Here is a 13,858-nt window from a genome sequence, read left to right as displayed (position 1 = left end):
CCTCAGTAGAAGAAGTGGGGGGGGTGGGGGGGAGTCTTCGACAATAAAGCAGTGATATCTCCGAGTTCCTTATTTTTGTTCCTGACCGTATTTGGTTAGGAAGCTGCGGGCAGGAGTCTTTTCACTTCACTGCACCTTACTTCTGTTATCTTTAAATCAGATCATTTAAAAAAATCTTTTACAAGATTCTTTATAGGTACACAGGGAGAACAGTGTTTCCCATTGACCAGAGAAGAAAATGGCTCAGAGGCCTGTGGACTTGGCCCAGGAATTACTGCCCATCCCTTAGCCACTACACAGGGATGAGCCACAAGTACCCACAGAATCTGCTCACATCTGGCTCTGTGCAAGAGATATGGGTCTCAGGTGTATAATTAACATCCACTTCCCTTTGACATAGAGAGTCAAGTCTGTAACAGGTGACATGTGTGGTTGCTGATTTGTTTCATTTCTGCTTATCAAATGCAAAACCCCTCAATTAAAAAAGCAACCAAGAGAAAAGCAGCAAGGGGTTCTTCACTCTGCTCCTTGCTCTGGAAGCAGCTGGAAGGAAAGGGGGAAAGGGAACTTCAGATAAGATATGAACAAGGAAAACAAGGAGGAAGAGAAACCAGGAATAAACTTCACGGAGTACAAACTCCTGTGACCGGGGGAGCAATCGATGATAGCCACTTGGGTACTCAGAACAGACTCTGGCATGACTGAGGTGGAATCGCCTCCTTCCGGAGCTTTGGTAGGAATCAAATGGAAGTCAGATAAAGAAGACTCACCCCATTCGACCTATCACTGCAAAGAAGTGTGCAGTGGAGAGCAGGCTGGCCTTGCTTAGATTTTCTTACTAAAAACTCATAGGTCTGGCTGTGAACCACCCTGTCTTTGACAGGATGACCAGGACGGGCCCAACCAACTCTCATGGTCTGGCTGCAGAGCACCCATATTTCATAGAGGGCTTCTTCTCCTGAATTTCCCAACCCATGAATCATACCCCATTCACCCACAGAGCCGCCCAACCAAGAGCCTGGAATCGGGCTCTCCCTCACTCCCACACCCAACTATCCATTAATCCTTTTGAGCGAGAAGACCTCTTAAATATCACTTGAATCTTCCTCCTTCCCACTGACATTATTCTAGTTCAAGGCTCTCTCATTTGCTGTCTGAACTACTATAATACCTTCTAACTAAACTCTACCTCTAGTGTTTTTTCGCCATTACACAGAAAGGCTAAAATGAAAGTTGACCACATCAACCTGTAGAATAAAATATTTTAGTGCTTTAGCAAAGAGTAGGAAAACCTTTAGGAGCTGACCTTCCCTTCCTGTTCAGCCTCACCTCTGTAAGTCCCCACCACACAGTATACTGCTGAGTAGACTACCATCCAGGATATCACCTCCTCCAGGAGGCCTTCCAAACATCCATCCCCACCTCAGGGAATCTAGATGTCTCACCTTTGTGGTTGCAAAATGCATACATATCTCAACAATAGAACGTATCACACTGTTTTATACTATCTATTTAATGGCTTCCTCTGCTTGGGCTGTGAGCCCCTATTAACAGCACAGAGTTTGCGGCCCTGGCACTTGGCATGTTATCTGGCTCATTATAGACCGTCAATGAAACTATAAATTAAATCAAATTTAAGAGCAGCGTGAAGAAAGAGAACACTGTCCTCCTTCCAGGATGCATTTAGCTGGAGGCCAAGGCTCTTCCCTCTGGTTTTGCAGGACAGAAAAATCCATTTGTAAGTGTCTGTTTCTGCCAAAATCCAAGCTTGAAGCTACTTATTCTGTAGCTCTATGCTAACTGCTGTAGCAGAATTCATATTCTAATGTTAAGAGCTCAGTAAACAATGTACAAGGTCCCATTACCCTTTTCCCGAGCAGGTGAGGCAATTCCTCTTCAGTAACACACTCCTCTGGAATCTTTAGTGTGATCAAGAATGTTTTATTTGATGATAAGTCAAGTATTTCATTTTCATCTTCATCGATGTAATTTACTAAAGAGTGGAAGATGGAAATAAAAGGGAAAAGTAAAGTAAACACATGCATAACATAAGAAACTTACTTAACTTTTAAAATAAACAAACAAACAAACAAAAAGCAATGAGCACTCATCAAGGACAGAACCTGGCAAGAGTAAGCAAGTATGAACAGAAATGGTTTCTCTTCTTAGAAAAACTGAAAAAAGACAGGGTCTTGCCTCCATCATGATAAAAGTGTTGTTTATTTCTTTTATGCCATAAAGGGTCTCAGATTCCACTGAATATAGATGGGGGAAGGGTCAGAGGGATGAGATGGAAAAAACATGAATTTGTTCATTAAATTGAACCTGCAGCTTACAGCTTAGCTATGCACATAGGTGTCAAGTCGGGTGCTGATGGACAGTCAGGGCAGGGGTGATGAGAAATAGGTGACGGGGGCAGGAAGTGGGCGTAAGGAATGATCATGGAGCAGAACAGAGGCGAACTCAAATGAGCGGGTGAGCCCATGTCTTGAAATCTCCCAGGGAGACACAGGATGGACATGAAGTCATCACTCAAGAATATGTCCCATAAGACAAACAATGACACACGCTGTTTGCAGAAGGGAAACCAAACTGCACTCAGAGCCCCACGCTGCAGGACTTACATTCTTGGGATGAGTTCTCTGTAGCTGCTTGTGTGCTAATGACTGAGCTAACTGATTTTGTATGCAATTAGAGCTAAAGGAAAAACACACCAAGTCAGGAGCCAGGACCTAGAAGCTGGCACTCCCAGTCCTAATTATGCTCCTAGCTCCTCTGGGCCTCAGCATCTGAGCCCACACACAGACCACCTCTCCGGCCCTGAGAAAGGTGTGGGTGGGTAGAACGAGGTGCTTGAGTTCCCGTAGACTTTTCTGTCCAATTCCATGCTTCGAACTTTGAAAAGACCACAGTGGAATCAATTTACTGTTTCTCATAGAAGGGCAGGTGAAAAGAAGTAAAAATCCTGGTACTTATTCCCTGAGGAAGTCTGCAAATGTTAAGCATGAGGAATAGGGAAATGTGCAGAGAGGAGTTAACAGAGCAGGCGGAGACTGCCAGCCTGGAAAGGCATAGCTACTCAAGGCTGGCCTGGCTGGCCTCTGGGAACCTGAGCTTCAGAAAGGTTCCCACCATTCCCCGATAAGATGGCTCACTGGGACACAACTCTGAACCAACAGCGTGGCTTATGCTGAACACCTCCTTTCCTTTTGGGAGTCTAGAATTTTAGTATGTGCCAGGCACAGGCTGCCTATGTGACCAACGCCAATAAAAACCTCTAATGAGCTTTCCTAGTGGAAAGATTTCACACGCTGTTGACACAACTCATTGCCAGAGGAAATAAGTGTGTCCTGTGGAAGCACCAGGAGAGGACTCATTGATGCGTGTGCCTGGTGTTTTCTGAATTGCTCTTTATATCCTTTTGCTGTAATGAATCATAGTCATCTCTATGGCTACATTCTGAGTCCTGTGAGCCCTCTCAGGAATCACTGAATCTAGCGTGATCTTGGGGATCCCAAACACACAGAATAGTCCCTGCATCTTTATTTGTTGTAAGTCATTTCATTATTTTGCCTGAAAATAGCAGAAAACGTGAAGTATAGGAAATTGTAGCAAAGCAAGATACTAACAGTTCTTTAATCAAAAGGTTTCCCCCCATATTTTATATTACATAGTTGAGGTCTTAATGAAAAGGTCATTTGTATCCTGCTTTGTTGTTTGTTGCTGTCATTGCTTGTCTTCATTCTTTTGTTGTTGTTGTTAATATATCAAAAGCCATTCTTCATATCTTTGAAATTCCTGGCAAAGATTATTTTAATGGCTGCATAATGTTCATAACTGGCTTGCTCATTTTCTTAAATCTTTTAATGTTTTCAGATTTCCATTAATATAATTAATGCTGCAATGGATATCTTTGAGCTCTATACCCACTGTGTACATTTCCAAAGTAGTATCGTTGCCTGGGAAAGGAAAGGGGGATGCCAGAGAATGCGTACAGAATTTACATAACTGCTCAACTTAAGGGCCCTGAGAAGAAACGCCAAGTTTGAAAAGAGATCTCCAATAATAACGGTTCTAATGACATATACTTAACTTGTATTACTGAGTAATGAATCTGTCCCAAGACCCAGCCAAATAGTTGTGTTTGTTTAAATAACAACAATAAAATAACTATGGCTTTACCTGGTCAGCTAAGGTTTTATGTCACTAATGAGACTTCAATCTGGGCAGCACTTTTCATGCAGGGAAACTGTGTTTTTAAAAAAAGCTTAAAACATGTAAAGTACATTGCAGGTATACAAAATCAGCTCTTTGGCTAGAATATAAAAAACAAGGCGGGAGAGGGAGGCCTTAAATGCCAGATGTCTGAATGAGGTAATGGAGATTGTTAAATGTCTCCCAGGAAGGAGTGGACGTAAATCTGCTGGAGATGGATGGGATGAAAGGGAACCAGGAAAGAGTGGAGGCAGAGAGGCCAGTAGGTGCAAAACTGGGAGAGATTTTGATTGACTACAGTAGGAAATGCAAGGAAGGAAGAAAGGGAGTGAGGGAAGGAGAGAGGGAGAGAAGGAGGAAGGGAAGAGAAAGCCCAGGATAGTGGAAATAGAGCTGACTTTAAAGGTAGCCAGATTTAGTTTGAATCCGCCTGAGCTATTTATTAGCCATGTGATCTAAGCAAATCACTTAAATTAACTCTGAAGCTGTTTCTGCAACAGAAACATCAATACCTACACTGTAAGTGATGATAAACATGAAAACCAACACCTCTAAAGTATGTAGTATGGTGCCCTGCAGTAACTGGGTAGTCGATGATGAAAACTGCTATGAAAACAGTAACAAGGAATGATTGATAAAACTTGATCATTACCGAGATATGGGAGAGAAGAAATAAAAAATATTCCAAAACATCAAACCTGGGTAACAGGAAGAGCAATGGCTACTATATAAAACATTACGTACAGACACTCAGATAACACTTGTATATATTTCCTCATGTAATTCTCAGATCAACCCTATGAGTTAAATATTAGCATTTTCACTTTAAAATAAAGACACTGAGGCTTAGAAAAAAGGCATAAGTGTTCAGGTCAACTGAGCTACTAATTAGTAGGGTTGAGTACATTTGTAGACTCAGATTCAGAACTCACTTATATTTTACCAATTTTTACACTGAGGTCAAGGGGGGGGTGGAGAATTTGCCTAAATTTACACAATCAGATGGTGGCAGACCTGGAATAAACCTGGTCTCGTAATTCACTGTGAAACTATAAAGGGTTAGCTTACTGGGAAAGAGGATGCACATGACTTGTAGTTTCACATGCATAACGATTGAGGCGATGATAGTCGTTTTCAGGTAGAAATGTCCAGTAAAATGTCTGACTTAAAACTCAGGAAAAGTGTGTACAGTAGATGTAGATCTAGGAGTCACCTCCAAGAGGAGATTGGCTACTGACTGAGGAGCAAATGAGCTCCTCAAAGGAAAGAATGAAGAATACAAAAAGACAACTGAATAGAAGCCTCATGAACCACTCGTGAAGGCCAATGCCAGAAACAGCAGGAGACCTGAAGTCTGAGAGTTCTATAGACCCAGAAGAGTACAACACAGTTAACAGAGCTGAAGGCTGTAAGTAGGTCAGGGGATGGGAAACCATTCATCTGGTTTCAGGATCGAAAAATTGCTGGTGATCTTGGGAAGAACAAGCTGGGACCAGTGGATACAAGTGGTTTAGGAACGCACAGGAGGCAAGATCTGAATGCAGACCTCTCTAGGAGTTTGCCAGTGAAAGAAGGGAAAGAGAAAAATTACCTAAATAAAGTGGTAAAATTCTGATGGAAGATTGCTTTGAAGGACAGACTGTTCTAGAACGTTTGAAGAGGCCTAAGCTGAGACGAGCCTGAGGATGCTTATAGAGAAATGGATCTGTCTGAAGGCCCACAAGTCAGAACAAACAAGCAAGGATTCTATGGAGAACACAGGAGAAGGGGTCAGTCTTGGGAAGGTGGAGAAACATATGCAACTTGAGAGAAAGAGGAAGAGGAGAAAATGCAAAGAAATTTCAAAGTACTGGGCCTACAGAGTTGCCTTTGTGTTCCTGCCCCCAAAGACCTTGGTAGCTTAGAGCTTGCTAAAGCAGTCTGCCAAGGATTTTTTATGAGTCACCCAACACCAGGGAGCATTGCCCTGTGCAACCTGTCTGCCAAGACCTGTGATATTATAAAATGCAGCTCTTTTTCCCCAACTCACAGGCAAAATAAATCCACTCAAAAGAGCATCACTTGGAAAGTCCCTGCTTACATCTTGGTACCACAGCGTCCCTACTCATGGAAAAGCCTGCATGTAAGAGAGCAAAGGGGTCAGGTAGAAATCCATAATGCTGTGGCATATCACATGGGGATTCCTAGAGTGTTAAATCTGATCGCCTTTAAATCATATTTCTAAGCATCCATTTACTCATCACACTTTGATTTTTAGAACACTTAAAATATTTTGCCCAAACCAAGGAAGGGTTTAATTAGTAAGGTGTTACTCAGCATCTCTCTTCTTCCTGGACGGGGCAAATTAATGAAGTAAGCAGAACCCTTGAGGTTGCTTAACTAATTCTCCAAATTATCCAGAAAGAAGATTACTTAGGGAGAGGAAAGCTTTTTTTTTCCTTTAGTCTTCACACCAAGGAATTGATCATTCCTTAGAGAGAAGGAGAGAATTCATTACTAACCTTTCCCCTAAGGGCTGTGAATTGAACAGGGTTCCATGGGCACTGCTCACAAAATTTTCCATTTAAAATGATTTTATTGTATACTATGAGCCTGTGAATCTGCCAGCTTCTCCTTCATGGTGCGTATGCAACCCGGCTCAGTGCCTTACACTGAACCACGACCCTGAATTTGCCATTACTGTACTTCAGTGGCATGCCACAGGCAGAGGCAGGAGAGCCCACCCCACGTGCAGACAACAAGGGCTGCACAATTTGCACAGAAAGCAATAAGAAAACCGACCAGAGGTTGCACTGCTTGCATTCTTAACAATTTCAGTGACAAGATAGCCCTCCCCACCAGGCACCTCGCCCTGGGTACTCCACTGTCTCTTTCCCAGCTAGTTACACTTTGCACTCTGGGATGCACATATTGTCTTCTCCAAAGTTACTGACACCTCTGCAGCCAAGCCTCGGTCTGAGAACTACAGAGCCCTAAGACTTGAGATTAAAGAATAGAGAGGAAGGGAAGGAAAAGGCGAATGGCAAACATAGTCCTGAGGAACCTCACTTCTTAGTGAACACAGACGGCCACAGATACAGCCCTGGACACTCCCAGACATGCTCTTTCCCAGACAGCAGCATTTTCTGCACAGTGCCCAGAAGTTCCACAAATATCTGATTCCTATCAATGGGCTTGGTAACTAGACAATGGCTGATTATTACAGCTTGACATTCCAGCAGTGTCTGCAAAGCTACTTTGGGTGAGGCTGGGCCTGCCGTAAAGGGGAGCCCCACCCCCACCCCATTTGTACCCACTGCACCCCCTGCCACCTATCATGACTCCCCCACAGGCCCAAACCCCTGAGGGCTGAGGTGCCAAGTAAAATAAAAGTATTTCCCCGATTTGAAAAAAGTAAAAGTTTGGGGCTTTTTCTTTCCCTTTCCTTCCACCACCTCCTGCAAGACTGAACTCAAGTTACTGGTAGTTACCTACCAGCCTAGCATAGTTTTACCAATGGCCTGATGTGCAAAATAGTTTAAGCATGTGATGCTCTTATTGAACAAGAAGGCAATGAAAAAGCAGAACAAACAGGTGCAAAAGCAGAAGAATTCAACAAGGAGAAAGGTCATCTTGTGCGAACCCAGAGACTGAAGATTATGGAATACCACGAGAAGAAAGAAAAACAAATAGAGCAGCAGAAAAAAATTCACATGTCCCGCTGGTAAACTCTGCAGTACAAAAAGCTATCCCTATGTACAAAATAGTCACCAAAAAAGATATTGATGTCCAAATTGACCAGGAGGCCTACCTGCCTGAAAACATAGCTGATAGAGTTGAGATCTATAATGAGGATTGTAAAATAAAGGTTTCCAATACCCTAGAAAGCCAGCTGGATCTCATAGCTCAGCAGATGATGCCAGAAGTACAGGGAGCCTTGTTTGCTGCAAATGCCAACAAATTTTTGGACTAAGCCTTTGGGAGGTAGAATTCATGTACTGCTATGATGTGGAAGTTTCTGATATTTGAAGAAACAAGATTATCCATAAAGCTTCCTCTTTGCTGTTCTAATATTCTGTATTTATCAGTGGATATCCTTCTGTCCTAATGCCCTTAGCCTAACTGTTAGCAATGGGAGAAAGCTTCATTCAAGATCATCCAGAAACCTACCTCTAGTTAATCTAAAAGTAACACAACTTTCAGTTGGTTCTGCAGCATGAAGGTGAAGAAATTAGGTGGTGATTGCATGGACTTCACCCAGTCTTCTGCTCTTCCTCTGCTTTTAATTATCTAGTCTAGAGGTTATGCATATGGTGTTCTCTGCCATTAAGTCTCTGCTCTTTAGGCTTAACATACGAGTGCACCTGCATTCCTTCCAGCAGTAGTAGCTTCACTGTTACCTGGTTGGGCCTAGAAGTGCTCCTTACCTGTAAATGTCATGTAAAATCTAAGCCATAATGTTTTATTTATTAAAACAAAAAGTTTATGTGAAAATAATAATAATAAAATAAAATAAATAAAAATAATTTCTTAAGGTTTAAAAATATCTCTTCCAGCATTAACATTTTAAGTATACAATTTTTGAACCAAATAGAAAATGAAGTTTGCACTACAAGTGTTAAAAAGTTCTTCCCAATTATCCTATGGACTTTGATGTTCCCTGAGAAACTGTTTAGGGAAATGGAATCCCTTCCTCTGCCAATTGCTCTTTGTGAGTTGAAGAGGCTGAATAACTTTTTGAGAATGGAAGACAGCTCTTGAGTCTTATGCTTTAGAATCCTGGGTATTAAGGCACCTAGATCTGTTGCATCATCCTTTGTTATAGGCCCCAAATGCCAATAGACAAACCCATCTACCTTTAGGTTGGCACCCACTAGTTGTGATAGGACAAGACTGTGACTCAACTACAGTTTCCACATCCACATGTGGGAGTTGATGGGAAGAGGGAGTATCAATGCTCACACAAAACTATAGTCCTCAGCATGATGGAGGAGATGGAGCAACTCTTATTAACTTTTCCCCACCTCAAAACCAGCTTATGGTCTCAAAGAATCACCCATCCCACTTCAACAATGACCTAAGGAAGTAAACATGGTGCCTCCCAGAGAAACTCACATGCTGGCAATGTGTGGTTGGCATATGTTATCAGTGTTTTCCTATTCCTGTGGGGACCATAAAAGTTAGAGAAAGGAGCTGAAGGGGTTTGGAGGAGGCACAGGAGTTGAATGGCAAATGCAGTTCTTGAGGAAAATTCCCAGAGCCCCCGCTAGAGAGCCTCAGGGGTTCCCCTTCTTGCTCTTACCCTATGCCTGGGTTTGCTGTAGAGAGTCTGACTCAACCCAGGTCCTCTTGGAACTTACCCTCAAAAGCATCCCAGCTCCAGAAGAGGCCCCTCCCCATGCAATCACTCCTACATACAAATAAAAGCAGTTTTCTTTCTTCCTGTGCTATTTTTATGCATAATAAAAACCTTAATATTGATAATCATAAAAAATTGATAACAACCTAAAAGGCTTTAAAATGGTGGGGAAGACTACCACATGCAGTCATTAAAAAAAGAAGCTTTTAGACTTACTGTGGTAGTCATTTCACCATATATAAAATACTGAATAATTATATTACACACCTGAAACTAACAGAACATTATATCTCAATTATACTTCAATTAAAAAGTGTTTTTAAGATGTTCACAAATAATTTTTAATAAATTTGCAAAATGATCTCAAAATACATTAAAATCCTATAAAATAGGTAGACCACAAGACTACACAAGAAATCTAACCCCAAATTATTTTAAAATGCAAGGGACAAAAAGAAAAAAATATAACAAAGTATTAATAATATGAATGAATTTTATAACTTAACATGTATTTTTATATTCATATCAATAGTTTTAAAATGAGATAATGTATGTAAAATATACATACATACATAGTTAGCATCATGTAAGCTTTTGTTTTATACATACATACAGTATAAATATAATAAACAGTTATTTACAAAATAAGTTCAAGTCGCGACAATACAGGTACACATTCTATAAAGTTTTTAAAACTTTCAAGTATATAATTCATTATTTTATCATGATAACATATACCAGATATGTAAGATGAAGTACAATAATTATTTTCACCAAACAAACCATAAATAAAAGTCAAACAAGCAGGTTTAGAGATATAAAAAATATAAATTAGAGTTTAAATAAGTTAAAAATTTAAGAAATTTTCAAGATCCAATGGGCAGAATTTAAAGTAAAACAATGATGTCCATACTACTTCCAGCGGTTATAAAACAACAAACAAGAATCATATTTCTCCCACCCATATAACATGTTCCAAACCAGTTTTAAACTCAAATTATAAATAGTGAAATAACAATGAGTACATATGCCATTTCAGTATAAGTGATAAGCATTAAACAAGTTGTTTCAAATGCATCCGTTTAAACGTGTAGAAGTCCTCTTACCGTTCATAAGACACAAGCTTATGATGATCAGTAAAATAAGACCTACGAAAATGGAGAGGATGGCCATCCACAGTTTATACTTTCCAAACAATATCCTGTTGCAGGCACTCCAAGGGCTTTTCTGCTTGGCCTGGAAAGCGGAGGGAGACTGTGAGGTGGTTATTTGGTTCCAACACCAGGTGTGAGTACTTAGTATGGGCGGTGACACAGAAGTGAAGGAGCAGGACCCTCACCTCAAGGGGCTACATTCTTTTGGGTCACATTTACAAAGGGATAAAATGGAACTTCACAAAAACGGTAGCACAAAAATGTCCTGGGGGCTCTGAGGTGGGGAAAAGAAAGGATTTTTAAGCATAAATAGAAAGAAGTATTCCAAACCCAGGAAAGATCATCCTTGGTGTTGGTTCATAATGGAAATGACCAAGAGACTCATCTGATTGATTTTTGGGTTTCAGGAGCAAGTAATGAGAGTGAAGATTAGAAAGTGTGAAAGCTTGGTGCATATTTGAGAGGGTTTTGAATGCTGCTAGAGCAGTTTGGACTTAATTGGTACGTACTGGGAACCTGTTGAAGGTTCTGCAACACAAATGCTGAATTAAAGATTCAAAGAAAGGTGATATGTAGATTAGAGAGGACACACCAACAAAAAGCTAAGAAGCTACTGTTATGACCCGGACTCCATGTAATAAGGTCCTGGGAAGGGAAATGAAGGGGAGAGCAGGAGAGAAATAAGCTGCAATGGGCCTAGTGTTTCATAGTGTGGGGTCAAATAACGCTTCATCCTAGCAGCCCTGCAAGGGAGGCCCCAGCCTGTTTCAAAGATGCTGTTCAGAGATATTGGCCGGGACCAATCCCTGTTGTGTGCCTCTGTGAAGCTGGGGCACTCCCCGCTTCGTCTGCAGCCTCCCTGTGTCGCTGTGCAGGGCTCCGGGTTACAAACAAGCCTGGCTGTCATGGGCTGCCTCCACTCCCAGCACTGCCACCTACCCCTAAAAGGTCCCCTGACCCTTCTCCTACTTCCCACTGGGCAGTTAGGTAATTCCCACATTGACACCACGGGAAACAATTGGATATGATGAGGGAAAGTGTGTTTCTCTATCAGAATTCCAGTCCCACTTACACCACTTAAACTCAGGGTGACCATCATCAGCAAGCTCCTAAAACTCCCAGCCCCAATGCCCTCAACTGTAAAACATAAATAATAAATCTAGCTCACCAGGATGTTGTAAGGACTAGAGATCGTCTACATTAGCAGTTCTCAACCTGTGGGTCGCGACTCCTTTGGGGGTCGAACTACCCTTTCACAGGGGTCGCCTAAGACCATCAGAAAACACACATATAATTACATATTGTTTTTGTGATTAACCACTATGCTTTAATTATGTTCAATTTGTAACAATGAAAATACATCCTGCATATCAGATATTCACATTATGATTCATAACAGTAGCAAAATTACAGTTATGAAGTAGCAACAAAAATAATTTTATGATTGGGGGTCACCACAACATGAGGAACTGTATTAAGGGTCACGGCATTAGGAAGGTTGAGAACCACTGGTCTACATGAAGCAAATGCTCAACAAATATCAGGACCTCAACAAATGGGCACAATCATTACTGAGTGTTCCCCTGTCCCACAAAGAGGCAGCAGGCACTTCAGACGCTCGCTCTCAAATTGACTGACACCTTGCTCACTTTCTCTCCCATCATGATTCTGGTGGTGGCCAGCAGAAAAAAAAATCGTTCGTCCACCTTAGGACTTCAGTTCAAACTTTCTCAATAAGAGGTTCCCAAGCCTGGCTGCAATCAGAATCACCTGAGGATGAATTTAAACTACACAGACCTGGGCCCCACCTGGACCTAGGAGATCAGATTGTAGGGAAGTGGGGCAGGCCCCAGTTTATAATTTTAAACTCCCCAAAGTAAATCAATTGCTTTTACCAGGGTTGAGACCTCTGCTCTGGGGCCTCCTCACTCTTCAGGGGCCAGGTCAGATCTGTCCTTCTATGGAAGCCTCCCCACCACTGCTCCCGTGGACAGATGTCCTAGCACATGAGCTGTCCACACAGGTCATTGGCCACTGCTCTGACTGGTTTCATGTTCAAATACAGATACTGGCCTTATCTCCTTACATAAATGGAAACCGTATGGAGGGAAGAATAGTTCTTAAACTTCCCCATTCTTACATCCCACTCTTGTGGCTCACACAGGTAAGAAGCCCTTAGTAATGTGTTGCTGAGTTACAGAGGGCTCCAAAAATTTTAAGAACATGACCTGAGACATTCTAGACTAGAGGTCACACTTTGGAGCACCCACGTGCACTCTGCGCTGGCTTTTCGGATAGGGGGGTGAGGGAGCAACAGAGGCCGTGGGATATCTGGGCAGAGGAAAACCCTCATGAGGTGTTTCTGGAGTCCAGGGACTGAGCCACATCTCTTCTCCACGCAAAGACGAAGACGGAGAACTGCTCCAAAGTCACCAAAGGCAAGGGCTCAATAAGGCATGTGGGAAAAAAGTCACAGGACAAGGAACCTTTAACTTTTCAGGGGTCAGAAATATATCTTCCTATTTACAGAGTTCGAGACATGTGTCATTTCAGTTCTGACACAACAGGCAACTAGGACCATAAAGATCAGTGCAAAATGGTCCCGAGTTGCAAAGGAGTCACAGAACAAGCATCAATGTACCCCCTCGGTTTCTTGAGCCTTTACTTACACTGTCCCACTAGGGCCCTAGTGGTTTGAGAGCACTTCCAGGGGAAATCAGCTCAGAATTACACAGCCTTCATCTGTAGGAAATGCCTCTTCCTGTACAGCCCAAAGCTGCCATCTCACAGCCTGGCTGGCTACCCTGTCTGTCATCAGCCCTAAGGCAGAGACCACTATCTCTTGCATGATTAATATTTACAGACTTTAAGTCACTATAAAAGGATCTGTCAGCCACTCCCAACCTGACACTAGAGTACACTGCTTCTCATTAGAATCAACCCAGGAATTAGTATTTTTCAGCAGTGCCCCCAGGAGAGTCCACTGTGCCCTGAGGGTGGAGAGTCTCTGATGTGAGTGTCCACTACCTGTGCTGAGTCTCCCCTCAAAACGTGATCACTAAGACACACTGCCTCCTTCACTGGCTTTTTCATCCTCTCTTGCCCAAATTTTAGGTCATGTGGAGAGGCCACAGTCAGGTTCTTCTGCAAG

At 42.2% G+C, this 13,858-nt stretch overlaps 1 protein-coding gene across 4 annotated transcripts in view; it reads right to left on the bottom strand.

The window, feature by feature from the left end:
• The window catches only part of CUNH3orf52 (chromosome unknown C3orf52 homolog), a 28,401-nt gene that overhangs the window by 10,940 nt on the left and 3,603 nt on the right, over nucleotides 1-13,858 (bottom strand). For 3 of the 4 annotated variants that reach the window (XM_090276433.1, XM_090276443.1, XM_090276451.1), the window contains exons 2-3: nucleotides 10,660-10,789; nucleotides 1,866-1,993 (exon numbers count right to left, since the gene is read on the bottom strand). In XM_090276433.1, coding sequence (XP_090132559.1) covers nucleotides 1,866-1,993; nucleotides 10,660-10,789 — 258 coding nt within the window. Of the gene's footprint in view, nucleotides 1-1,865; nucleotides 1,994-10,659; nucleotides 10,790-11,875; nucleotides 11,940-13,858 lie in introns of those variants that run through there. The other variant, XM_090276458.1, reaches the window with a different exon arrangement.

Source organism: Furipterus horrens, unplaced genomic scaffold, assembly GCF_987537825.1.
Source record: "Furipterus horrens unplaced genomic scaffold, mFurHor1.1.pri manual_scaffold_1, whole genome shotgun sequence".
Taxonomy (NCBI): Eukaryota; Metazoa; Chordata; class Mammalia; order Chiroptera; family Furipteridae; genus Furipterus; species Furipterus horrens.
This window is presented reverse-complemented; position numbering and strand designations above follow the sequence as displayed.